This window comes from Xyrauchen texanus, chromosome 24 (assembly GCF_025860055.1).
Source record: "Xyrauchen texanus isolate HMW12.3.18 chromosome 24, RBS_HiC_50CHRs, whole genome shotgun sequence".
Classification (NCBI taxonomy): domain Eukaryota; kingdom Metazoa; phylum Chordata; class Actinopteri; order Cypriniformes; family Catostomidae; genus Xyrauchen; species Xyrauchen texanus.
This window is the reverse complement of record NC_068299.1, coordinates 2,061,270-2,088,705: the sequence shown is the minus strand read 5'-3', so window position 1 is coordinate 2,088,705 and position 27,436 is coordinate 2,061,270. Positions and strand designations below refer to the sequence as shown.

General features: G+C 39.5%; 3 protein-coding genes across 5 annotated transcripts in view; all 3 read right to left on the bottom strand.

Annotated features, from left to right (window-relative positions):
- LOC127617580 (interferon-induced, double-stranded RNA-activated protein kinase-like) lies at window positions 1-15,282 on the bottom strand. 2 transcript variants are annotated; one of them, XM_052089563.1, is made up of 21 exons: window positions 14,904-15,282; window positions 14,544-14,673; window positions 13,362-13,507; window positions 13,000-13,135; window positions 11,076-11,128; window positions 10,793-10,951; window positions 10,586-10,715; window positions 10,446-10,486; window positions 9,556-9,652; window positions 9,423-9,457; window positions 9,272-9,323; window positions 8,912-8,988; window positions 5,852-5,948; window positions 5,591-5,667; window positions 3,477-3,596; window positions 2,997-3,122; window positions 2,705-2,915; window positions 1,794-1,937; window positions 1,610-1,708; window positions 1,466-1,528; window positions 1-882 (listed from the first exon to the last, which is right to left on the bottom strand). In XM_052089563.1, exons 1-21 carry the CDS (start codon window positions 15,014-15,016, stop codon window positions 784-786), a joined length of 2,205 nt encoding a protein of 734 aa, XP_051945523.1. In that variant the 5' UTR covers window positions 15,017-15,282; the 3' UTR covers window positions 1-783. The 2 variants fall into 2 exon arrangements, with proteins under 2 accessions (XP_051945523.1, XP_051945524.1); XM_052089564.1 differs by lacking the exons at window positions 8,912-8,988; window positions 9,272-9,323; window positions 9,423-9,457; window positions 9,556-9,652.
- Window positions 15,283-18,444: 3,162 nt separating this feature from the next.
- Window positions 18,445-22,005, bottom strand: LOC127617609 (G patch domain-containing protein 11-like). The gene is made up of 8 exons (XM_052089603.1): window positions 21,956-22,005; window positions 20,726-20,952; window positions 20,585-20,626; window positions 20,149-20,269; window positions 19,968-20,058; window positions 19,632-19,745; window positions 18,614-18,695; window positions 18,445-18,503 (listed from the first exon to the last, which is right to left on the bottom strand). Exons 1-8 carry the CDS (start codon window positions 22,003-22,005, stop codon window positions 18,445-18,447), a joined length of 786 nt encoding a protein of 261 aa, XP_051945563.1.
- A 4,867-nt stretch (window positions 22,006-26,872) lies between these two features.
- Window positions 26,873-27,436, bottom strand: part of LOC127617568 (myopalladin-like) — a 35,590-nt gene continuing 35,026 nt past the window's right edge. For both annotated transcript variants that reach the window (XM_052089539.1, XM_052089540.1), the window contains one exon: window positions 26,873-27,436. This exon is cut by the window's right edge and continues 786 nt beyond it. The gene's annotated coding sequence lies outside the window, so the exon portion shown is untranslated.

Below are 27,436 nucleotides of genomic sequence, written 5' to 3'. Positions count from 1 at the left end.
ACATCCGTGAATGTCATTTATAAACGTTACTAGGCAACCAGTAGTGGGAACGCCCACTAGCGACTTCACCGCCAGTCACTGGCTACCTGCAGCGACAAAGTCGCTGGCAGTGTGTACGCAGCTTTTACATCTGCTCAATGCAGTCCACTGAAGAGAGAGTGAGTAAATGATGACAGAAATGTCATTTTTGTAGTTCATTTATAGGCTGTTTTTCGGTTTCAATCTTTCTAAATTGCAGTCTTGCTGTTTAGCAGTCTCATTCACAAGCACTTTTTGCAAGTCACTCTGGATAAAAGCCTCCAACATGCATGCCATTGTAACTGTCTGGGCAACAATGATTATTATAAAGCCACAGAAGTCATCAGTCTATCTTTTGTTGTCTTTAGCTCTGTCTCATATATGCAGCTATCTTCTAAAACCACGTGCACACTAATCCATTTTTATCTGATTCCAATTGAGTTTTGTTGTTAGCATGTTGCTTAGCTAACAATATGGTTCAATACAAGTTCAGCTCAGTCAACAGCATGAGACATGATGTTGATTACCATAAAAATATTATTTAGACTCGTCCCTCCTTTTCTTTAAAAATAAGAAGCAAACATGTTACAGTGAGACACTTACAATGGAAGTCAATGGGGTCAATCCATAAAGCTTAAAACACTCACTGTTTCAAAAGCATAGACACAAGACGTAAACAATGTGTTCACATGATTTTACAGTTATAAAATCACTTACTAACCACATCTGTTTAATGTTTTGTAAGTAGTATAAAGACCATAAAGTCTACAGGACTGTGGGGTATTGATCCAGTTCCTTGATCAGCTCTGTCGCATCTGGTCTGTCTTCAGGATTGGGACTCAACATTTTGTCTATGAGCTTGTGCTGTTTCACCAGCCATGAGAAAAATGAGACAGCAGAGAGTTAATGATGACCTTTGAGCTGAGCAAGTGATTATGACAAAATACAACAAATCTTGATCGTCATTTATTTTCTGATTCAAACAGAATGAGATATATTCAAATAAAAGAAATAATCAATGCATCCTCATTAAAAGGCATGAATTGGGGACCTGGGTATCTAAGTGAGTATTGGGCGTGCTGAGTGACTCCGGTCAGGTCTCCTAAGCAACCAAATTGGCCTGGTTGCTAGGGAGGGTAGAGTCACATGGGGTAACCTCCTCGTGGTGGTGATTAGTGGTTCTCGCTCTCAATGGGGCGTGTGGTGAGTTGTGTGCGGATCGTGGAGAGTAGCATGAGCCTCCACATGCTGTGAGTCTCTGCGGTGTCATGCACAACGAGTCACGTGATCAGATGCGCGGATTGACGGTCTCAGAAGCGGAGGCAACTGAAACTTGTCCTCCGCCACTCGGATTGAGGCGAGTAACCGCACCACCACAAGGACTTACTAAATAGTGGGAATTGGGCATTCCAAGTTGGGAGAAAACAGGATGAAAAATGACACTCACCTCTAAATCAAATTTCTCAGAAAACCGCAGTGGAAAATTCTTCCTTCTAATATCACTCCAAATCTGAAAGTCACAAATGAAATTGAATTATTTAGTTTTATATGATTTAATTATTACATACAGAAGTAAAAAAACGAAACACACCTTTTGCTTTTCAGTCTTTGTGACCATATTCCAGAGGAGTGTAAAGTATATGAGACCGAGAGCAAATATATCCACCTTACTGTCATAGCATTGAGTCACCTACAAATTCCATTTAGTACAAGAACATTTTAGGAACAGACATTTCAATACTGGATAGAGCATTAAACCACACCTACTGACCCACCTGTTCAGGACTCATGTAAGAACGGGTTCCTGTTTTTTTAGTCCGTTCCATCAGTTGGCTATCATTGTCATTTTCCGCTGCCGTCACAAGGCCAAAGTCTCCCACCTTCACCATACCCTCACTACCAAACATGATATTTGCAGGCTAAATCAAAGAGATCAACAACATCGTCTTAAAAAAGCAAACGAGCAAACAAAACAATATATCTCACCAAGCAGTTTATTAGGTACACCAGTACACCTACTTATAGTGGCATGATTGTCATGGAGTGGTTTGAGTATTTCTGGGATTTTCACACACAACAGTCTCTATAATTTATGGTGCCAAAAACAAAAAACATCATGTGAGCGCCAGTTCTGTGGACGGAAACGTCTTTTTAATGAGAGAGGTCAACAGAGAATGGCCAGACTGGTTCGAGCTGACAGAAAGGCTACGCTAACTCGGATAACCACTCTGTACAATTTTAGTGTCGAATCTTGAGGTGGATGAGCTACAACCGCAGAAGACCACGTCGGGCACTTTATTAGGACTGAAGTGAATAAAGTGCGAGGTGAGTGTATAACGCAGGGTTGCCATTAATAATTGAATTGAAATTGCCTCAAAATTACAATCCAATTCCTGAATTTGAATTGAGGTTGCAAACAGGATGCAGAATTGTAATTCAAACTAGAATTAAAACAGAATGGCATTTAAAGCAATGCATGAATTGCCAATAAACATTTGATCAAACATGCAACATGTGGTGTGTTTAAGTAAAAAAGCTGATGATATAAAAAATGTATGTTTGGAATATTTCAATACATTTAATAACTAACTTTCATTTTATGGACTATTGTGGCAGAACACATCATCTCCCAGAATGCTCTGTTAAATTCTGCACAAATAAGCTGATCTTTGAGTTAAAAATGTACCTTCAGGTCTCTGTGGATTAACCCTTTGGAGTGAATATGTTGCACAGCTTGCAGGATCTGTCTGCTGATATGTGCCGCGTCTCGTCTCCGCTCTGGATATTGTTCTTTTGGATTATTCCTTTTATCAATCCAGGCATGGAGAGTGTCTCCTTCACACAGCTCCATCTGAATGTACAGGAACTTTGTTCCCGGGTCACTCCAAGAGCTGAAGCTAACAGATACATGAACTTTCAGGGTAAGTAAATAATGACATAACATTTTGTCATTTCAGTAGAAGGCTCTGGTAAATTACTCTGAGGTGCTGTAGCTCTCTGAAGACTCGTGTTTGTACAATGTGTCCTCTAGCCACGCTGTGTTGTAACGGACGATATTGGGGTGAGAAAGAGCTGCCAAAGCACCAATTTCACGAAGAGCTTTTCTAGGAAGAATCGTTCATGACATTGTGTTATTTAGATGCAGCACTCAAATAAAAGCACATCAGTTGCTTCTCAAAATCTACTCCAATGCCTGCCTTGATTTGCTATTTTTGGACATCCATCCCCAAAACCAGTCTCAGATTGTAGGTAGCAAAATTAGGCAAAATGAAACCAGAATCTCATGTCTGTCCCAGATAAAGAATCCTTTTCCTTCATTACAAACAGCTCGGCGAATATCTTTTATCTAACATGATGGATAGAGCCAAATGAAATATCTATTTGAAGTATGTTAATCAAATGACATTAATAATTCAAAAGACAGAGATGATAAAAGATCTTTATTGTCATTCACTTACTCCGTGCTCTTCACTATCTTCACAGCAAAATATTTGTTCTCAAGCTGTCGTCTGGCCTTGAAAACACGACCGAAGCCACCTTTGCCGATTGGAGTTATTGAGTCGAAGTCACCTAAAAACCTATAGAGATGGATGTGTCATCTTCAAAACAATAGATTTTCTTTATACTATATATATATATATATATATATATATATATATATACATATATATATATATAAAAAAGGCTTTTCAAAAGCTATGCATTTATAATATACAGAGCCCCTTAGAAGACAGGAAGATTGTAGTAACCATAACTATATTATGCCCAACAAATATTTTGTTGGTGCAAGGGGTGGAATTGGCGTAACCTTTCAAGAAGGTAACTTTGACACTGCGTCAGAAGCTGACACTATGAGAGTACCCGTATGGGGGTGCTTTGAAACCCCATACCATTATGTAAGAGAGGGGCGCATGCAGCCACCTAAACGTGTGCATTCTGCGTTTGGCCAGGAAGTCCAAAAGTGTGAGCATCACACGGAGCTTTGTGTATGAGTGTGTGCCGGCATTCCTGTGTGCTGAAAATAATTCTTATGTTGTGTTTAAGTTGAACAGTCTTTCAGTCCTATGTGAAGTGTTCACCCATTTCCTGCTTTCTCCTTCGATAGAGAAGGCAGAGGTTTGCCACAGTCTTGCTGAAACCCAGGGATTGATGGAAAATGGGCCATCAAGAGAGCCCTCGTCGCTGAAGTTGGATCATGACGGCGAGGGAGTGCTCGACTTGATGGCCCTGGAGCAGTGTGCCTCTCTCTCTCTCTCTCTCTCTCTCTCTCAGGCTCTCCCACTCTCTCTTTCTCCCTCCCCTCTCCCTCATCCTGCTCATGTTCCCAGGAGGCAGGGAAGACCATCAGGTGGCGGAATTCAATGTGGAATTTTGATGCCTGTTTTTACAGTTTTGATGCCATTCCAGAGAACTGCAATGTCACAACAAAACCTTAAATCCTCATTGTGAGGCATGTTTGCTGAATAGACCCAATGGAGCGGTTTCTTCCGCTTTCCCAGGACAACGCTTTCGCTTTCCCTGCTGTTGTTTGCCATGAAAGAGAAAGCTTTTTCAGTCTTTGTATGTCAGAACTCTGCCATGCCCCAACATGACTGACAGACCTTGTAGGGGCTGCACAAGGCACAAAAATGTTCACAAAAGTTAGCGAAAATCCAGCTGAGCCGACTCAGTTGCGCTGAGCTTGCTCAGAGATGGCCAGAGAAACATGAATATGCTTTTCCCCTGCCGGCTTGCTTCATCAAATATTGTTGGCCACACAAAATTTGGCCCAACAACCACTGGTCCCCGATGTGGTAGAGTTGTGGATGCTCCACCATGGGAAATTCTCTCCTCTCGCAAGCTTGAGGCATAATCTGGCATCCTTGGCTAGAGCTATGGTTTGTATGTCTGGCCTCTGAACCAGTCTGACACAATAGGGTTGTCACAACCTGTGTAAAACACCATACTTCAGGCCAGGGCCCCCACACCGAGGTGGCTGTAGGTCTTAAAGTTCCAACTCTTTGCTAAATGCCGTTCCTCATGGCTGAGAGCCCAACGCATTGCCCTGCGCAGACGTTCCTCTCCTTCCTGCAAAAGCATTTGAATGGAGGTCTCACTCCATCCATGTGAAAAGTGTACGTCGCTATCATAGCAACCAGTCATGACCTCAGTGGACCTGTCTATAATTGTTTGTTATTGAAAAGGTGAGGAATTCAAATAAGCCCATAAGGGTTTCTAACATCTCCTGGATATTTATTTTCTATTTTTCTATTCTTGCTTTGTTTTTTTATTGTTAAGATGCCAAACAAATACAAACTAAAATAAAACACTTATGGTTCAAATATGGTTACTGTAGTAAAACCACAGGACAATTTGTGGTTATGGTTTTACTACAAATACCATTGTTGAACTATAGTTAATGTAGTAAAACTAGAGTTCATTTATTGCGAGGGAAGTCAAAATAATTGCGAGAGGATGCAAAAGTATTTCAGAAAATAACTTCCTTTCCTGTCCTATAAGGGGTTCCTTAATAAAAAAAAATATTATAAATTAAAATGTTATTTAAACAACTTAAAATATGGATATGATTTACCTTGACTTCATAGTCTGGTTTGCAGTTTGATCTGTAGATGGCTTTTCTGGGTTGTGCACATTCAAGTTAGGACCATCCTGTGGAAATCAACACAAGTAAATCATCCAAATATCACATTAAGGGCTTACTTTATTTTTGTCTTCATATCCAAAGGGCTCATAGCCTGTAACACAGGTGAAATCCATCAGATAATGCTGAAGTGTGTTTGTTATCCTCCGATAAAAAAGTATTAATGCTACCAATAACACATAATGGACTCACAGGACTTATGGATTTAGGAGAACTGACAGCAGAAGAGTCTCTGAAGACAATGCCATTATTGGTGCTGCTCTTCTGGGATTGTGGTTCCTCAGATTTACTTCAGAAATAAAGAGAACCGCACAGAAAACAGATAATCGATAAACTGCAGTACATTTACCATTTGCATTTATTCCAGTGCAGTTCACTTTCATTGTATGGAAAATAACAGCATGAACATTCTTCAATACACCTTTAGGGATCAACAGACAAAAGTCATAAAGGTTTGGAACGGCATGACGATGAATTGGCGACAGAATTTATTTTTGGGAGGGGGTAAACTTTCATTATATAATATAATAGCTGGTTGTGCCATCTTTAACAGCAACAACTGCAACCATAATGTGAGATCCGTCTTTCACAACGCTGTAGGGGAATTTTGGCCCGCTCTTCTTCACAGAACTGCTTTAGTTTAGACACATTGGAGGGTTTGGAAAGCATCTCAATAGGGTTCATGTCAGGACTTTGACTAGGACACTCCAAAACTTTCATTTAGCTTCTTTTGAGCCATTCAGAGGTGGACTTACTCCTGTGCTTTGGATCATTGTCTTGCTGCATAATCCAGTTGCGCTTGAGCTTCAACTCACGGACTGATGACGGGATGTTCTCCTTTAGGATTTTCTGGTAGAGAGCAGAATTCATGTTTCCCTCAATTATTGCAAGTCATCCTGAAGCAGCAAAGCATCCCCAAACCATCCCGCTACCACCACAATGCTTGACCGCAGGTATGATGATCTTTTTGTGGAATTCTGGGTTTGATTTATGCCAGATGTAACGGGACCCCTGTCTTCCAAACAGTTCCACCTTCGACTCATCAGTCCACAGAACATTCTCCCAAAAGGTCTGAGGGTCATCAAGGTGTGTTTTGGCAAAATTCAGACGAGCCTTAATGTTCTTCTAGGTGTGCAGTGGTTTTCTCCTCGCCACTCTTCCATAGATGTCATTTTTGGCCAGTGTCTTTCTGTTAGTGGTGTCATGAACAGTGACCTTTATTGACAAAAGAGAGGCCTGCAGTTCCTTGGATGCTGTCCTTGGCTTTTTTGAGACTTCCTGGATGAGTCGTCACTGTGCTCTTGGAGGAATTTTGGAAGGTCGGCCACTTCTGGGAAGGTTCACTACTGTGCCAAGTGTTCTCCATTTGGAGATGATGCTCTCACTGGGGTCCTCTGGAGTCCCTGAGCCTTTGAAATATCTCTGTAACCTTTTTCCTCATCATTTCTGTGATTACTTTTGACCTTGGCATAGTGTACTACTGGGTGAGACCTTTTAGCCAAATTCATGTTGCTGAAACAGTTGTATTTAAATGTTGATTTGATTGAACAGGGCTGGCAGTAATCAGGTCTGCATGTGTCTAGTCCAGCTGAACCCCATGAGTGCAGTTTCATAGATTTGGGGATTTAGGAACTAAAGGGGCAAATACTTTTTCAGACATACCCCAGTTGGTATTTGGATAACATTTTTGCTTCAATTAATATAATTATAATTTAAAAACGATATTTTGTGATTACTCAGATTGCCTTTGTTTTATGTTAGATATCAGGATGGGGCAAATACTTTTCAGTAGCTGGTCCAAGTTCGTCTTTAGCTTGTTCAAGCTGTGAGACCAGCTTAGACCAGCTACCAGCTTGTCATACCAGCTCAAGGTGGTCAAGCTGGTTTTTGGAACATGGTAGCTGATTCAAGCCGGTCAGTAGCTGGTCTTTAGCTAGTCAGTAGTTGGTCCAATCTGGGAGATCAGCTTAGACCAGCAACCAGCTTGTCATACCTGCTCAAGGTGGTCAAGCTGGTTTTTGGAACATGGTAGCTGGTTCAAGCTGGTCATGAGCTGGTCAACCAACTACCATATTCCAAAACCCAGCTTGACCACCTTGAGAAGGTATGAAAAGCTGATAGCTGGTCTCCAAGCTTGGACCAACTTAAGACCAGCTTGAACCAGCTACCATGTTCCAAAAACCAGCCTGACTACCTTGAGCAGGTTTGACAAGCTGGTCTCCCAGCTTGGACCAGCTACTGACCAGCTTGGACCAACTAAAGACCAGCTTGAACCAACTACCATGTTCCAAAAGCCTTGAAAAATAATTTTTGGAACATGGTAGCTGGTTCAAGCTAGTCAGTAGCTGGTCTTTAGCTAGTTAGTAGCTGGTCCAAGCTGGGAGATCAGCTTAGACCAGCTTGTCAAAACTGCTCAAGGTGGTCAAGCTGTTTTTTGGAACATTGAAGATGGTTCAAGCTGGTCTTTAGATGGTCAGTAGCTGGTCCAAGTTGGGAGACCAGCTACCAGCTTGTCATACCTGCTCATGGTTTTCAAGCTGGTTTAAAACCAGCTACCATATTCCAAAAACCAGCCTGACCACTTGAGCAGGTATGACAAGCTGATATCCAAGCTTGGACCGGCTTGAACCAGCAGACATGTCTCAAAACAGCTACCAGCTTAAGGCTGGACTCACTCAATTGGGTTTTAATAAACATAACATACATCTATTTCTGTAGATTTCTATTTCTATTCTCATCACACAAAGTCATAAACTAGACTAAACTAGATATGCTGCGCCGCATCTGGTCTGTCGAGAGACCAAAGTTTCAGAGTATTTCTATCGCCTTCTTCACCTTTCAGTTTCAGTTTCGTTTCCTTCGCCTTCCTATTTGAACCAAAGAGCTCTAAACGACCTGTTTTAACAGTGGCACATACGGAACTATAGGTTTCGAGACGTCACTACAATAAACGTGGTTTACACCTGTGTCAATCAATCACTCACTCAACAGCAGAGATCTTTTAGCAGAGACTGGCCACTCCTATTAAAATGAATGGGAGAAATTGGAACGCCCACCAAATGTAGAAAGGAAGACAAAAGAGCCAATCAGCTTTTAGATACAGACAACACCTGTCAACTATACCTGTCATTAGCTATAAAATCCAGGAATGTTTTGTTTTTTTACGTAATATGAGGTAAAGTATAAAAAATTAGATACCAGTATTGTCAGATTTGATGTTCTTTGATCGTAATCTTGATGGATATGTTTTACCTTGACTTCATAGTCTGGTTTGCAGTTTGATCTGCAGATGGCTTTGCTGGGTTGTGCACATTCATGTTAGGACCATCCTGTGGAAATCAAGAAAAAAGAAAATGTCTCCATATCTCTAGTGCACTCTTGAAAATATTATTTTTTTTGGTGATTTTCCCTCATAATTTTAGAACCTAATTTAATGAAGAATGACATGTACACAACATAAACTTCATATCTCAATAAAGTTGAGCTTTCTTTGCATTTTTTGTTTTCTTGCTGGAAATGTCACCCATATCGCTGCGTTATAATTACGGAAAAGCCAATGGCACATAATGGCACAGAAATGATAAGTATTATTAGTTAATAATGTTACAATACCCCTTTACTCCTGGGCACCCTGTTAGGTGACATCTGAAAATTAGGTGCTAATCTAGAAGAAAAGTGTGCAACATGTTATCTTATGTCATTATTTATAGGGGGGAAAAAATCAACACAAGTAAATCATCCAAATATCACATTAAGGGCTTACTTTATTTTTGTCTTCATATCCAAAGGGCTCATAGCCTGTAACACAGGTGAAATCCATCAGATAATGCTGAAGTGTGTTTGTTATCCTCCAATTAAAAATAATTAATGCTACCAATAACACATAATGGACTCACAGGACTTATGGACATAGGAGAACTGACAGCAGAAGAGTCTCTGAAGACAATGCCATTATTGGTGCTGCTCTTCTGGGATTGTGGTTCCTCAGATTTACTTCAGAAATAAAGAGAACCGCACAGAAAACAGATAATCGATAAACTGCAGTACATTTACCATTTGCATTTATTCCAGTGCATAGTATGTGGTCTCAGACTGGCTAGGTTCACACTGCAAGGTTAGTGCTCAATTCGGATTTATTGCTCAGATCAGATTTTTTTGTTGGGCTGTTCACTGTATTTTTTTAAAATGTGGCCAATATCAGTTTCAAGTGTGAACTGGTCATGGTCCTGAACTGACCCGCATGTGCAAAAGAACAATAACAAAGACGTCACACGCAGCACACTGTCATACGCAAGTAAGCATGGAGGCCAATGAAGTCAGCGTTTACGCGTTCATTAATAAGGTGATGTGCAGCAGAAGCCAGCGAAGACGAGGATGAGGACAAAGAGAGCAAAATTTGCACCATGCTCTCAAACACAGGCTTGTTACGGGACCCCTCAAATTTGGCTTGTATAGAGCTGTCACCCCAAATACTTATGAGTTGTAACACCTGACTGTTCCTCCACTGACTACCTTCACAGCTGTCTTCCATATTCACAGTGACCAAAGAACTACCAGTATGTAAAATCTTTAGAGTGACTCCTGCCAACGCAGCTATTGTGAGGGATGTCGAGAGTGACTTGAAAGTCGCATGGATTCCAATATGACTGTTCAGACTGAGGTCGCACTGATTTGGGCCACTTTTGAATGCAGTCTGAACGTAGCCTTAGACTCCACTGGATATCACATGCACAGTATGATTCACAATATGAATATGAAAAATATTGTTTTGTTAATGTGAACTTACAATATCTCTTTGGTGCATGGAGAGGCGTCATCTTCAGAACTCTGTTAATTAAAAATATGCATATGCTTTAATGACCATGGCTAATATCACAATATCTACATACTTAAAAGTATTCCAGTGAAGATGATGACATTTCCTGCCTGTGTGTTACAGCTAGACTCCAATATTTCAGTCCAAGCGTACTGGGCGGCATGCTGCTTTGCCTCTTTTGAGCTTTTTCCTTGTGCTTCAGGGTATTCCTTGCTGTTTATAACAACTTTATATACAAACCTGCAGAAGCAAATCTCAGTTTTACTAGTTTTCAAAATAAAACAAAAAGGCAATATGTTGACCTGTAAATGACTTACTCCGGGTTGTGCGCAGGGCCCTTTCTGTTCACTAATTTGAAATCTAGTACATGTTTATGTTTCTGGCAGTAGTTATTGAGATGTGCTATGTAGTTGTTGTTAGTCGCGGTGCTTCGCGAATCCTCAGAGAAACTCACATTTAAACGTTCCAAGCCAGCACTATACAAAAAAAAAAGACATCAAAATGAATTGCTCATTCTGTGAAATATACAGTAAAATAACCTTTAAGCTTTTGAGCTCAACATGATTATTGACAATCTTGTTGTTGTTGTTCATCATTTACCTAAGAGCTGCAACCTCTGACTTCGGTGTACCATTGCAGTTTTCATCGAAGGCCTTAAAAGTGAAATTAAATGTCAGATACAATTTTTTTTTACATAAATATAGCTCCAAGCAACAATTAACAGGGTTCAAGAATTCAAGGACCTTTAAGTCCATATGTAAAATATATTAAGTATTAATAAGTCCAAAAATGTGAGATAAATCGACGATTTTTAGAACAATCAGGTTAAGGCCATGCATAGCCATGCAAAAAAACTAAACAAAAAAGTTCATAATTTTTTGATAATTATGATCTAGGCTGTCCACAAATTCTTCCTGTACACGTTTTGTTGATGTCGAATGAAAAACCTAGGACTAGTTCGCAAAAGTGAGTTTTAATAATCTCAAATATTTAATGAACGATTTGATTGACACAATGGTTCTTCAGGCAAAGTTGTGTAGAATGAGGAGATCTGTCATATGATAGTAATAACATAGATATGCAACTATCATCACAGACATTGATGACACCTTGGACAAAGACACAGCATGCAAAATTTCAAGTCGAACAGACCAACTGTTCCATAGTTAGAGTTATTTTTAGGAGCACTCTATCAAGCTCTAACTTTTTTTTTTTAGAGGCCTAAGCCCGTATTTTTTTTATGTGTCCTTCGATTGACCCTTTACGTAAGTGTTTCAAATATGGTGAAAATATCTCATTCCGTTCAAGAAATGTAACCATTTAAGTGAAAGTGGCCACGCCCACTTCTAATGTTTTTTTTTATAATTATTGATATTGGGACTCCAGAGAATCTTTCTGCACTTGTTTGGTTCCGATTGGCGAACGGTCTAGGACTAGTTCGAAAAAGTAGGTTTTGCAAAAAAATTTATATAGTGGGGAACTTTTTATGACGGAAATGAACATGTCTGTGGCATATGGTTCAAGAGTTATGACCCAAAACACTTTGGCTTTGTTATAGCGCCCCACCCATTGGCAGATTGGGATGAGTCTTTGTGCCTAGATAGTGAGCAATAGTACTACTATCCAACCAAGTTTTATGTCTCTAGGCCTTACGGTTTCGTCTCCATGATCAGTTTTAGTATATAATAATAATAATACATTGAAACCTTAAAATTACAAAAGGTTTTTAGCACTTAGTGCTTGAATCCCTAATTACAGTATCACGGTTTGTCAGGTTACTGGCATCAAATCTTTGAAATATATTTAGTGTTTTGAGACAAACTCGACATTCACACATAGAACTTTATATTCCCCTTTGTTTTGAGTTATGTCTGTGAAATATTCTGTACTTCTGTATTACTTTTGGATGGACAGATATTCTGATCACAACAGACAACATTTTTGTTCAGTGCTTTCTGTGCAACCATTCAATGAGACTGCTCCATTATTATTCTAATTTTCTGTCTGACACTGGGCTATTATTGTGGTATAATGTATTTCAGATAAACAACAAATATATAAAATAAAGTCTGGTCCAGATTGTAGCTCATTCTGGCCAAGAATCGTCCACTTAGACTGGAACAAACCATCCACAGTTATTGATGTGGATGGTTTGTTCCAGTCTAAGTGGACGATTCTTGGCCAGAATGAGCTACAATCTGGACCAGACTTTATGCTGAGAGTCAAATGTCTTGCTACAGTACGTGAGGCTGAAGGGGACAGATAAATGGTAGATGGTCTGCACTTATAAAGCGCCTTTTTTAACCTTAGAGGTTTTCAAAGCGCTTTACACTGTGACTCATTCACCCATTCATACACCAATGATGGCAGAGCTGCCATGCAAGGCGCTAGCCTGCCATTGGGAGCAACTTGGGGTTCAGTGTCTTGCCCAAGGACACTTCGGCATGTGGAGATGTGTGGGCCAGGAATTGAACCGCCAACCCTGCGATTTGTGGCCGACCCGCTCTACCACATATTGTCTTACCTCTGTATTTTGAGTTGGAGATAATTCTTTATGAACATGGTAAGCTGCTGCCTCTTTGGCCTCCTTCTTTGTTTTGCCAAATGCTTCAGGATATTCTTTATCACCGCAAACATACTTACAAACATAAGTACACAACCTGCAAAACATTTTACAAATCTTACAAAAGTTACGTGGTCTACGCAGGAACATGTAGGCCTGTTTATTACAATGGATAAACTGCATTCAAGGGCTAGAATCGATCTTGTTTTAGTTCTTACCAATTTGGAAGACTGGAAATCATTTTTTATTTTTTCAGTGGAACAAATTAGATTTTTCCCCGGACAGTCTGAATTACTGTAGGAAGAACAGGCATCAATACTCACTGAGTGGCGCTTCCTGGATCCATTTTAGTTGACTCTCGGGTCTTAAAGACTAACTTATTCTTCTGTGAATATTCATTGAGCCAGCAAATATGATTCTGTTGAATCATAGTCACGTTGTTGGAATTAACTAGAACAGAAGATGTTGTCTGCAGATAAAGACATATACAAATTTACTTACAGCAACAGAATTTCCTGAAGATGCTATAGAGTATAAGTGCAGTAGCAAACAAAGCAAATATTAATATGAAATTATTTATTTTTTACTTGCTGTGTATTATAATAGAATAATTGATTCCGATTGGTGAAATGTGGCATTCTGCAGTCAAATATATTTGTATAATTGGCCATTTTCCATGCAACAGATTTCCTAGCTGTGCTCTTCTCACATTAATATAATTTATTATAATAATAATAATAATAATATACACAGAACTGTGCAAATGTCTTAGGCACATAAGATGTTTCACAAAAGCATTAGTCTTAAGATGGTTATTTATATCTTCAGCTTTAGTGTGTCAATGGGAAATATAAATGTTACACTCCCAAACATTACTTTTGCAAATAGAAAAGATTAGAATAGAAGAACAGGGAACCCTGCAACAGATGTCATGGCCCCCACAAAACCCCCACTGGACATCGAGTCAATCTGGGATTACATAAAGAGACAACCCAAATATTTAGAAGAACTGTGGTGAATTCTCCAAGAAGCTTTGAACATCCGATCTGCCAACAACCAAGACAAACTGTGTCCACGTGTATCTAGGAGAATTGGTGCTGTTTTAAAAGCAAAGGTGGTAACACCAAATATTGATTTAGCTTTGTTATGTTTACTGGACTTTGTATGATGTTAATTAATAAATGAAAACTATTTATGGCATTACTTTTGAAGACATCCTCACTATGCAACATATTCCACAAGTACCTAAAACTTTTGCACAGTACTGTGTGTATATATATATATATAAAATACCATGTCCAATGATTTATTTATATGGCAACAAGATCTGTAAGTTCCTGATCACTCGGTCAGGGTTTATTTTGCAATAAGGACAGATTGACAGTACAATACCCCTTCATTAAGAAATATTAAAGATAAAACTATACATATTTTAAAAATCTTTAAAAGATATATAGCCCATAACCTAACTTTATAACACTTATAACACAAGGCATAACACTTACAGGTTCTATATTGGGTGTTCCCTTAATGCTAGTTAGCGCATTCCTGGCAGCATTTTGCTTTGCCTCCTTCTTGGTTTTGCCAGTGCCATCAGTATAACGTGAGCCATTTACAATTGCCCTACAAGTAAACCTAATAATACAGGTCAAAAGGTTAGATCAAAACAAATGCCTTGTAATGTGCATCTCTGGTATGAGGACCTTGCATTAAAATCTGCATACACACATATGTAATATTAATAATATAATGAATGTACAATGATATTAATATATGAAATATGTTTGTATCATTTACCACAGATTTTAGAGAACAATTTTCAATTGGAGAGACAATGTAAACAATGTTGCTGTCTGTTTACATACGTTTTATTGTGGCTCGGCCCTTCAGTGGATCCTTCCTCATATTCCACAGTGGCTCCACTCTTCTGTTGGAACTCGTTCAACAAAGAAATGCAGTTTTCTGGTAAAGTCTCCATTGCAAGTTAAAAAATAGCCAAATCTTATTGCAAACAGTTAAAACACGGAACCAAATAGCTTAATAAGCATGCTAACGGCGGGTGCTAAACGTCTCACTTTAAGCGGACAAGCACAAAACGTCATTACAAAGTGACTTTATTTACGTTTTTCACGGCAGTAATAGTGAGCATGTCCGTTCACTACTGAAATCAATTAATATCACAGTGAAAAATACTTTCAATTTCTTCATTCGGATCGGTTAAGTTTCGATTTCATGATATCTACGTCATCCTTAAACACCAAATTGACCAATCAAAACCCGCGCAGGCTGATGGGATTCAGCCTATCAGCCTGCGCAATCTGAATACATTATTTTCCCTGACGTAAATGTTATAACGGCGTAAATGACGTAATTTTAATATAGTTCAAATATTTAGTGTTTATATATATATACTAATTGACACAATTCACCGCACAGTAAGTTAGGTTATATATATATAATATAATTTATTTATTTTTTTGTCAATAAATGGCTAATTATCGTCAGTGACATAGAATATAGTGAGGACAGGCAATAACTTTTTGTTTTACCTCAGACAACCAATACTTCCAGTGTCCCCACAACTTTGAAACAACTAGTTTCAATGATTTTTTTCCCAGTTGTTCATGATCATTAGATACGTTTTTTTAATTTATTTTTTTATTCATTTCCATGATTTTTCCAGGCCTGAAAAACACAATTTAAAAATTCTTGGATGTTTACAGGTTTTTAAGGTCCTGAGAATTCTCATTTGGATTGTCGCACACTAGCTGCACATTTAAATATACAATTGCCTTATCGGAGTGACTATTTGCACCCAGCGGCCACACAGTGTGTGTGGCTATTTTCACCCTAGTGAAACAGATATTTACAACAAATGGCGTTCTAAGCTTTGCTGCAGTGGCGTGAGGCATAACCCTGCGAGCTTGCACGTGCCTGTCACATCTAGCTACAACTCTCTCCTTGCAGTTACATTCTCCCTTCCTTCTCGGGCCACAAGGGGGCCCCCTATAACTGTCTAATTGGGCATTACATCTGCCCGAGTCTTACTCACAGCTTTTGGTACATTTAAAAAACACACAAAAAAACAACCTTGCTTTGTGTGGCCCCATGTTAGCTCAGTGGCCACAAGCAGCTGCTTACACTGCGGTGTTAAATTGGGTGCCCTAATTTAACCCCTGCTCACAATAATAAATAATAATTTATATAAAAGTTATATAGTATTATTGTGGTAACTGTTAGATAATTTTGTCATCCAATGTCATCCAATTAATTTATTTGTTGATCTGCAATCCCCGTCTCGATACGGCTCAGCTGAGGGAAGAAAGAACTGACACAGAGAACCAATGCTATCAAATCCTTCTTCAACGTTTATTGTCTCAACACTCTGTTTTATGGTCCAGAAAACCACATTCCACTGGACCCTCACCAATGAAATAGTTCTTTACCTTATATGGGGGTGACATACATGTTTGAGCTACGTGCGAAACGTGAGACAAAAACACATTCCTTAGAACATCTTTAGAGCAGGGAGCAGCTGTAGCTACCCCCAACAAGAGATACATAAAAGAGGCCTTCATTATTCCACATTACATCACCAGAGAAGTTGTTGAGAAGCATTAATTATTCCACAGTAACCATGTTTTTTGGCAGAAGCCATAGTTTTAATGCAATTAAACTACTAGAGTAATATGATGTTGATATGGTAACCATGTTTAATTTTGTGGTTACTATGATTTTACTAGAACATACCATGATACAATGGTTACTGTAGTAAAACCAAGGCTATTTTCTGTACAAAAGATTAGGTTTAGGGGTAGGGGTTAGTGTAGGGCAGTGGTTCCCAACCTTGCTCCTGTACGTCCCCCCTGGAGACACTACACATTTTGGATATCTCCCTAATCAAACATACCTGATTCAACTCATCAGGACATTAGTGGAGACTCCAAGACCTGAATTGGGTGTGTCAGAAAAGGGAGATATACAAAATGTGCAGTATTGGGGGCCCTCTAGGAACAGGGTTGGGAACCACTGGTGTAGGGTATTTGTGGGACTTAAAAACAATAAACGCACTGCTCTGTCAGCATTTAGATAGGGATGCAAATAGTGTGTACCATTATTTATACCAGGGTTGGGGTGCAAAGATTGTTTGACACTACTTGCACTTGAGTGTAAATGGCATTCCACGAACTACTTTAAATAAATATTCCAGGTTCATTACAAGTTAAGCTCAATCGACAGCATATTAAGCTATCCAGGGAAGCAAGTATTGATGCTGACTACCACACCTGGAGTCGCAAGTTCAAATCCAGGGTGTGCTGAGTGACTCCAGTCAGGCTTCCTTAGCAACCAAATTGGCCCGGTTGCTAGGGAGGGTAGAGTCACATGGGGTAACCTCCTCGTGGTCACTATAATGTGGTTCTCGCTCTCGGTGGGGCGTGTGGTGAGTTGTGCGTGGATGCTGCGGAGAATAGCGTGAAGCCTCCACACACGCTACGTCTCCGCGGTAACACACTCAACAAGCCACGTGATGAGATGCGCGGATTGACGGTCTCAAACTCAGAGGTAACTAAGATACGTCCTCCGCCACCCGGATTGAGTCACTACGCCACCACAAGGACTTAGAGCACATTGGGAATTGGGCATTCCAAATTAGGGAGAGAAAAAAAAAGAGTGGAGCAACAGAATGGGAAAAAGAGTGGAATTGAACCCGGGTTGCCTGCACAAAAAGGCACATTCAGAGTGGCGTTGCATAAAAAACCCTGGTTACGCCCCACACCACTGCAGCAAAGCTTAGGACACAGTTTGTTGGGAAATGTTACAGCTCAAATAATACACACATTTAAACAGAAGAATTAATGTAAGTGCTTTCATAAAATTACAAGCTTCACATTTCTGTCTCCAAAAATTGGCCCCATTGACTTCCATTGTAAGTGCCTCACTGGAACCTCGATTTTTGCTTTTTTTTTTAAAGAAAAGGAGGGATGAGATTAAATACATTTCTTTGTTAATCAACATCATGCCACAAATGCTGTTGATTGAGCTTAACTTGTATTGAACCCGGAATATTCCTTTAAGCAAACTAAATCTGAAATAATTTATTTTGCGGTATTAGAAGTACTGGAAGGAGTCAATTATTACACAAAAACCCAGACACACAATTACAATCAAAATATCTTTACTAATATCAATACCACATATCAAGGACAAATATGACATAAATATTAAACAGAGCTATGCATATTTAACATATAGCTACAACTCTGTCCTTGCAGTTGCATTCTCCCTTCCTTCTCGGGCCACAAGGGGGCCCCCTATAACTGTCTAATTGAGCCATTACAGCTGCCTGAGTCTTACTCACAGCTTTTGGTATATTTAAAAAAGTGTTCTAGATGATTCATGGTTTCTCTAGTCATCATGATCTGCCGCCGTGTCACCAGGACAATTCAAGCCCAAATCCTCCTCATCTGTTGAATGAGAAAAGTTCATAATGAATGACTTACATGACTTGAGTTTTAATAAATCATACCTGAATGTGCTAAAACAGGCATCCATCAACCAAATCAACATTACTTACCGTTATACGCCGTCCCACACCATATACAGTAAAAATGGACTCCTCGCAAGTACGAGGTGAGAAACTGCAGCTTGTCTAAAGGCTAAACAGGAAGGGGAAAAGCATTGCGTTACAATAATAAAAACATAAAAATCAATTAAGAGCATTTAACTTAAAGGAATATGTTGGGTTTGATATAAGATAAGCTCTACGTGGCATAACTGTCAGAGTTCAGCCACATTTGTTGATTGTGTTTTGTTGTCTTTGTGGCTGAGCGCTGACATCTGTGTTTAGCGTTTTTGTCTAGTCGACCTGAGACTCACCCTTTTTTGTGCTGTCATGCATTCTTGTTGGTTATTGGCACGAGAGCATTGCGCCTATGTCATTCTTGCGGCATGCACTTGTGTCAATTGTTTTGTGTTTGTCTCTCGCGACCTCGGGTGAGCTTCGCATTGCGCTCGCCTTGTGCGTCCGGTTCGCGATTCATTGTCATGTTGGTCTGGGGTTCAGCCGATTCGGTCTTGGTTGCTTGTTTATATGTGGCAGAACTCTCACGTAAATGTCCCGTCTTGTCTGCCATTTGGTATGAGTGTATTTTGCCGTTGCCTCTGGCGATATGCGCTCGTGTCTTTCGGGTGTTGCATCTGTGAGAGCGTGTGACTTTGTTTATTTTCCATATTGCCACGTGTCTCTCAGTCTTGTGTCACACCCTGCCTCCTTGCCTCCTCATTATTAGTTTATTGTTTTCACCTGTCCCTGCTTATCCTGTTTGATTTCTCCTCATGTATGCCATCCTGTGCTGGATTTTTTCACTTCATTCGTTCGCTCCTGTCATCCCGTGCTCCTGTGTGCTGTACTTCTTGTCTTTATTCTAGTCTGGTCTTTTCTCCATGGAGAGAGGTTTGGTTTTGTATGTTTTCTGTTTTATTAAATAAAAGCTCATTGATGCCATCTGCGCTTGGGTCCTTCCTTAAACACCCCACCACAGAATCTGCCATCACAGATGAATTGTATTAAGAAGGTTTGAGGTATAACTCACTGTCAGTTCCTCCTCATCCTCACTTCCCTCAGCCTTTGCTTCCTCTTCCTCATCGTCATCGTCCTCTTTCTCTACTTCAGGCCAGTACCAGCTGTCCCTGGGAACAGTTATTCCCTAAAAACAGGAAAATAATAACCGTAATGTTAGATGAGAGATTCACGAGTATGCTGAAGTAAAACTCTACCCCTCCGGAGAGTTTCGGTTCTATCGAAGGCAGACAAATGTCAGTTCGTGCAAATATTGTCAAATTCACATTTAGCGATCGATTTAGCTATTTGGAAAATGAAACAGGAAAACAGAAGCCCGAATCACAGAAACTGTGTCGATTTGAATGACCTTCTGACTGTCGAGCGGTTCACAGGCCCGTTGGCTCTTCCTCAGGTCGCCCAGAGTTTGACGCTCCTCTCTTTCCGTACTCTTACGCACTCTGTCGTTAACGAGAATAATAAAGATACACAAACATCTTCACACACGATGAAGAGAATGTGAGCTTGACTGCATATTATGAGTTTTATACCTGAAATCCTCTAGTGATTTCTTCTCCATATGTTGTTTCATTTGCAGCTTCTTCCTGTAATTCTGAAGCTCCTCATGAGCTTTTCTTTTCTTCAGTTCTTCCATTCCAATCCCTCCTCTGTCTGATAACAGCGTGTAAACCGGGGTCAGAAATTAACCACCAATGCTTGGGACAAAAATGCCACTTTAAGTGACAAAAACGCTCCAGATATTTCAAACTTTGGGACTGAAAATGTGGTGAATTACTAATTTATTTATTTTTTAATTATATTCTATTGAAGTTCTCTCTAGAACAGAAGCCATAATTAACTGAAACATAATCGGTCTAGAACATAGCAGCCATTAGCTTTGAGGTTGAGACTTCATTTCAATTAATTGATTCAATTAAAGCATTTGATATGAATGGATGAAATGCAGTGCTTATAAAAACGACTAACCTGTTTTGATGCTTAGAGGAACCGGCTCAACCCGTCCTGCACCTGCAGCGTGAGAACTGTTTGTTATGCACACAGAACCGGATTATGTTGTCAGTATTTCTTCCCACAAGCAATTAAAAAACAGAAAAGGCCATCACTGACCTTCTCTGCCCAGTCCTTGTCCTGCTTTGTAGCCCATCTTCTGTAGTAATGCAAAGCCTTTATTTTCAGTGCTTATGGAGCTCTGCAGTGCTGCATCACGGCTCTCACACTCTTGTTCTTTGTAGCTCTTCTGGCGGTTCTGTACGTTCTTCTCTTTGTGTCGTGTTTCTTTTCTCAAAGCTTCCTTTACGCGTTTGACCATCAGTACACCAGGACGAACATCCGAACTGTATGAAGGCATAACAAAAATGTATCAGATATGAATTCAACAAAACAACAGATGTCATACAGTGGGATGTTATAGATTTAGCTGTAGAGTTTCCGAAAACATGGTATTATCTTTGTATATATCTAAAAAAACATGGTAATACCATTGTACATGTCTAAAAACATGGTAATATCATTGTACATGTCTAAAAACATGGTAATATCATTGTACGTGTCTAAAAACATGGTAATATCATTGTACGTGTCTAATAACATGGTTACATCATTGTACATGTCTAATAGCATGGTAATACCATTGTACATGTCTAAAAACATGGTAATACCATTGTACATGTCTAAAAACATGGTAATATCATTGTACATGTCTAAAAACATGGTAATATCATTGTACATGTCTAAAAACATGGTAATACCATTGTACATGTCTAAAAACATGGTAATACCATTGTACATGTCTAATAACATGGTAATACCATTGTAATACCATTGTACATGTCTAATAACATGGTATTATCATTGCACATGTCTAATAACATGGTAATACCATTGTAATACCATTGTACATGTCTAATAACGTGGTATTATCATTGCACATGTCTAATAACATGGTAATACCATTGTACATTTCTAATAACATGGTAATACCATTGTACATGTCTAATAACATGGTAATACCATTGTACATGTCTAATAACATGGTAATACCATTGTACATGTCTAATAACATGGTAATAACATTGTACATGTCTAATAACATGGTAATACCATTGTACATGTCTAATAACAAGGTGGTAATAACATTGTACATGTCTAATAACATGGTAATACCATTTTTCGGAAATTCCCATCTCGTGCACACACACTACTAATCTACTCCATGTAAATGTTTTCTTTTTGTTCATAAAGCCTAATCTTATTTTGTTTTTCTCCACTGTTCAAGTTTGCATCAAGCTGACTGACTGTTAAAGGACACTTTGTCCAAAACAACGTGTTACAACTCACATTTGATTCAGGAAAGCGTCCGACATGTAATCGTCTTCATATTCGGCCATCTGTGCAATTAATCAAACTGCAGCGACGAGAAAGCAAAATATATTGAAATTATTTGAAACCTTCTGTTGTTCCGTTCCATAAATGAGTCCGATTGGAACTCAGTACTCCGTGTATTTTGTTCCTATGTTGTAGTGTGTGATGCTTGATAATTCCCCTTTATTTTAGAACAAATAAAACATTATCAGTGGTTTCATGTTTTAACTGACATTTAAAGCCCACTTAAGTTTTAAATACACGTTAGCTAATTAAATCTTAAATTAATTAATTAAATAAATTAAATAAATACATTGATACCAGCTGGAATGTGTTGTGATGAAGACTGTTAATATGAAATAAGATGATGATGATGATGATGATAATAATAATTATAATTACTATTATTATTGGTAGTAGTAATAGTAATAATAATAATAATAAGGTTGATAAATTCCCAGCTCTACTTAGTGCCAACTGTTAACATTGTCTTGTGTCCTATTGCGGAGGGCACTTATGTTGTTCTGCAATAACGTAAGGACCAAGTCAATGGCTAACAGTGTGGGCAAGAAATAATAAAAATAAAAATAAGTATGATAACATGTAATGAAGTCATGCTACATCACTTGTCGCGTAGATGAACAAGGAGTGCATCCCCCAATGATCACCGAACAAGTTGGGGTTGAAAAGTTGGCTATTGATAACTCACGAGAAGCTGGCGGATTGCACCGGCGAGAATACGTCTCATAGGAGCCAGCACAAACGTCTGCCACCAGCACCAAGTCAAACAAGAATAGACATAGCTGGACTCGGGAAGAAAAGTAAGAAGTTATGTGGGCGTAATAATATGCAGTAATTAACAACACACCTTCCATAAAGACAATGGGTGCATATAAGTTCTGGAGAGCATACAAGCCATTTCTCACAGACTTTGATCATTTAAAACTCTCCAACCAACAGAGAGAAATAGAGAAAATAAAATATTTACAGCTGCTGAAATCAACAAGACGGTCAAAGACATCAATGCCTGTGCCAAGCCCTATTGAGATGGAAGAAGACCGGCTGGCTATTCAAAATGCAAAGCAGGAGGAGGTGACTCAACATCCAACGGCATCACATGAATCAATGGCATTGATCTATATGGAGCTAAAGATCAGGTGGGAACTCTCTGAGAAGATAAGGAAGGACGAGCACCTCAACCTTACAGAGCTCAACCAGCTGATCTACACCACAGCTGCAGTCATAGCTGGCGAGATCAAACCGAGGACTTCAAGAAAGGGTAAACGTCTATTGAACGAGTACCCCAGATGGAAGAAACAATTGAAAACCAGGATTGAGTCCCATCGGAAAGAGATTTCGGCCATAGGGGGCACATGAAGGCAGACAGAATCATGAGCAGGCTATTTCAAACAGACACCAAAAAGAGAGCTAAACCAAAAGCATGCACCTACAATAGAAGAAGAAGAGAATCCTTTATTTTGGTCACATATTATACACACAGTTTTTTGCATATATACAGTGAAATGTATTCGTTTTCACATATCCCAGCTAAGCTGGTGTCAGAGTGCAGGGTCAGCCATGATACAGCACCCCTGGAGCAGATAGGGTTAAGGGCCTTGCTCAAGGGCCCAACAGTGGCATCTTGGTGGTGCTGGGGTTGAACCCCCAACCTTCTGGTCAGTAACCCAGAGCCTCAACCACTGAGCCACCACTTCCAGGCTTCCTGGATAAAACTTGAATCCCAAAACCTCCCAGATATAACACCAGAAGAGTGGAAGGGGAAATTTGGTCGGCCATTATGGATCTCCCCAAATGGAAGTCTCCAGTTCCTGACAAGGTCCAGAACTATTGGATCAAAAGCTTTGATGCTTTGCACCAAGATCTTGCAAAAGTCACAAGTGAGGCAACCAAAGATCAGAGTAAATTACCAGACTGGTTAATTACAGGAGTGACATACCTCCTTCCCAAAGGCAAGTATCCAATGGATCCAAAGGACTATCCCCCAATCACGTGTCTCCCAACCATGTGCAAGTTCCAAACGGCTCATATCTTAGACAGACTTTATAACCACCTAACCACAAATAACATCCTTCCAGCAGAACAGTAGAGCCGTATGAAAACAACGCAAGGATGCAAAGATCAGCTCCTCATAGAAAAGAAAAGATGAATTTGAGTATGGCATGGATCAAAAACAAGAAGGCACTGAACCCCAAGTTGCTCCCAATGGCAGGCTAGCGCCTTGCATGGCAGCTCTGCCGCCATTGGTGTATGAGTGTGTGTGTGTGTGTGAATGGGTGATTGGGACACAATGTAAAGTGCTTTGGTAACCTCTGAGACCATTTACCAGACCAAGGCATTTGATTGTATCCCACAAAGTTGGATCATTACATCGTTACAAACATACCGAATAAGTCCAACCATCATCAGTTCATAGAAGGTGCAATGAAGAGTTAAAGTTATTTCATGCCAATAATGGTTGCATCAAGAATAGACATCAAATGAGGAATTTTTCAAGGTGACTCTTTATCGGCATTGCTATTTTGCATTTCACTAATACCACTAACACACACACTGAATAGCGGGTGCCTACGCTACCAGATCGAGAATTGTTTTGCATAAATCATTTGCTATATACTGTATGGACGATCTCAAACTATTGGAAAAAGATGAAGACCATCTAAATTAAGAACTGAGGCCAGTGGCGGAGCTAGTGGGTGGCCAGGGGTCCACCATGGTGACCATGGACCGAAGCCTGGCCACCCCATTGGCCACCCCACTCGCAATTGCTGTTTTAGTAATTATTTGGTCATTTTTAGGCACAATTGAGTTCTTTAGAGGTGAAATCGCCTCTGTTAAAATGTACAACCTTAACATGTGCACAACAAGGTCGCCAAACCTCTCCGTCCCGGGTTTCATTGTATCCATTCCCCCCCTGCCCCCACAGTCCAAAGATATAAAAATGCTGCCTGAAAATTTCTGTGCCACCATAGATCATAGATTGATCGCTCGCCCCTGCCTGGCCACCCTTTTGAAAAACTCCCCGCTCCGCCCCTGACTGAGGCTGGTCAAAATGTTCAGCAATGATATTCATATGTAATTTGGGCTGGATGAGTGATCGAAAGTCTCCATGAAGAAAGGTAAGCTCGCGATAACAATGAACATCGCCTGGAAGACAACTAAAAATCAGGATGAGGTTTATAAATGTCTAGGACTAGATGAAAGTGATGCAAATCCAGCAAAACACTAAGAAGAACAAGATCTACTGCCGCCTAAGACTCATCCTTGGTACAGCATTGAATTCAAAGAACAAGATTCAAGCAATTAACACCTTAGCTGTACCAGTATCATAGTACAGCTTTGGAATCATTGACTGGAGAAGACGAGCTCCAGGTTATGGACAAAAAAAAGGGACGTTTTTAGCGTGAAATGGCTTTCATCACCCAAAAGCTGACATTGATTGCCTGTACATCCCTAGGAGTAGAGGTGGACGTGGCCTTACAGAACTTGAAGGTGCATACAACAATGCAATGTTTGGGCTAAGTGACTACATTAAGCAATCCGGTACTTGGAGTGGTGGTGGCGTAGTGGGCTAAAGCACATAACTGGTAATCCCCACAGCCACCACCATTGTGTCCTTGAGCAAGACACTTAACTCCAGGTTGCTCCGGGGGGATTGTCCCTGTAATAAGTGCACTGTAGGCTAAGTCGCTTTGGATAAAAGCGTCTGTCAAATGCATAAATGTAAATGTATGGTACCAAGTTCAGAAATATAATCAAAAATCACAAAGATTCCAAAGCCAAATATTCCCTCACTAAAATTGGACAAGAAATCAGGAAGAAATACCTACAGCCTGAGGATGCAAGTCCAAACAAAAAATTGTGTTAAAAAGTGAGATCAATAACATCAGATCAAAGTCTCTTTACAGCCAGTACTTTTAGAATTTACACCAACAATATGTTGACAACAAAATGACAAAGAACTGGCTGCGAAGTGCACGTCTCGAGACATGTAATTGAGACTCATATCATTGAGTCTTATAATAGCAGCTCAAGATCAGGTCCTGAATACACATTACGTTTGTTTACATAATGCCACTGCTGTTATTTGCGCACACACACGCACACACAATTTTATCTGCATCATGTATTCAGTTGTCCTGCAGGTCTCTATAATACAGTAAACAGTGAATAGGGGAAAAGCTTGTATTTGCTCCATAGGCTAAACATGTGAAATGGCGCCATCTGGTGGAAAATAATACAAATGTAAATGTTTAAGTCAGGGCTCCAGAATGAAAACATAATATCATAGAATTCATGATTTTATTCTTTAATGGCACTGGGATCACAAATTGCCATTTTAATGGGTTTCAATGGGGACATTTTTGTCCTGAAGGTCCCGAGTGCAACTATTTTGTGTACACAGTGTATTATAGATGTATTATAGGAACTAAGGTTGAAATCTCAAAGTTCCCCCAAAAATACCCACCTTTGGCAAAATTTATGCCATTGACATTAACAGCCAAAATGACCGAAAAAAATAAAAATAAAATGAAAAAGACAAAAATGTCCCAAAGGTCACACAAGGGTTAACATCACAGAATAAATCATATTTAATTAGCCAGTCTGAGCCAAACAACAACACTTAACAAGTCAAGTTGTATTTATTTATAGTATTTTCTCTCTGTAATCGAAGAGAGACTTATCTGGCTTACTATTTCGCTTCTGTCAAGCTACTGGATTAAACAGCCAGCGTTGAACATTTCATTGGGGACAGCTGCAATGTTTATTATCAGACCCCATGCGAGATATGTGCACAGCATAAATGATTAAAGAAGTGACACAGTGACTATGTTTGAATAAATATAATTTTATTTTCAAGAAAAGAAACCTATTATACATTTATCACAACATATGTATTTGCATTTAATCATTCTATCGGTTGTATAACAATATACTGTATCATATCAAAGTCTTTGTAAACTTCCACAACAGCTATATAATATCTAGTCAAATATCTCTGATTGGATCATGTTGCTCGGTCTATAGAGAATTACATCAAGCAGCAGTAAACATTTCAAAACACTGATTTCTTTCCATGAGGCACAGCAGAATGTTGAGGCTCCTATTTCCCCATTCTCACGTAACACTTAATAGCAATTGATTTGATAATATTTTAACCGCTCGGATCAAATCACCCAGTGATGGAAATGCAAAGCATAATTTTGTTTAAAAGAAGTGCAATGATACACAAGGTTTTACATGAACGGGTTGCGTTGGCATGAAGTTCAAAGAACCAGTGAAACTCCTATTCGTTATTTCTAAAGTAGAATTGACTTATGAATGTGTGCATGACTGTGCATTACACTTTTTATAAAAAAAAAAGCTTAAAGAGATTCTGTCATATCTACACTAAAAATAATGAGCAATAGACAAGATACGGGACATTAGTTACTAGAT

Coding starts and splice junctions, on each gene's coding strand:
- LOC127617580 (XM_052089563.1), bottom strand. CDS start 15,016: ATGGAGACTTTACCAGAAAACTGCATTTCTTTGTTGAACGAGTTCCAA. Junction 13,508..14,543: donor GAACACCCAATATAGAACCT/GTAAGTGTTATG, acceptor CTTTATCTGCAG/ACAACATCTTCTGTTCTAGT. Junction 13,136..13,361: donor GATCCAGGAAGCGCCACTCA/GTGAGTATTGAT, acceptor AATGTTTTGCAG/GTTGTGTACTTATGTTTGTA.
- LOC127617609 (XM_052089603.1), bottom strand. CDS start 22,005: ATGGCCGAATATGAAGACGATTACATGTCGGACGCTTTCCTGAATCAA. Junction 20,953..21,955: donor GACGCTTTCCTGAATCAAAT/GTGAGTTGTAAC, acceptor GCCTTCATACAG/TTCGGATGTTCGTCCTGGTG. Junction 20,059..20,148: donor AAATCACTAGAGGATTTCAG/GTATAAAACTCA, acceptor CGTTAACGACAG/AGTGCGTAAGAGTACGGAAA.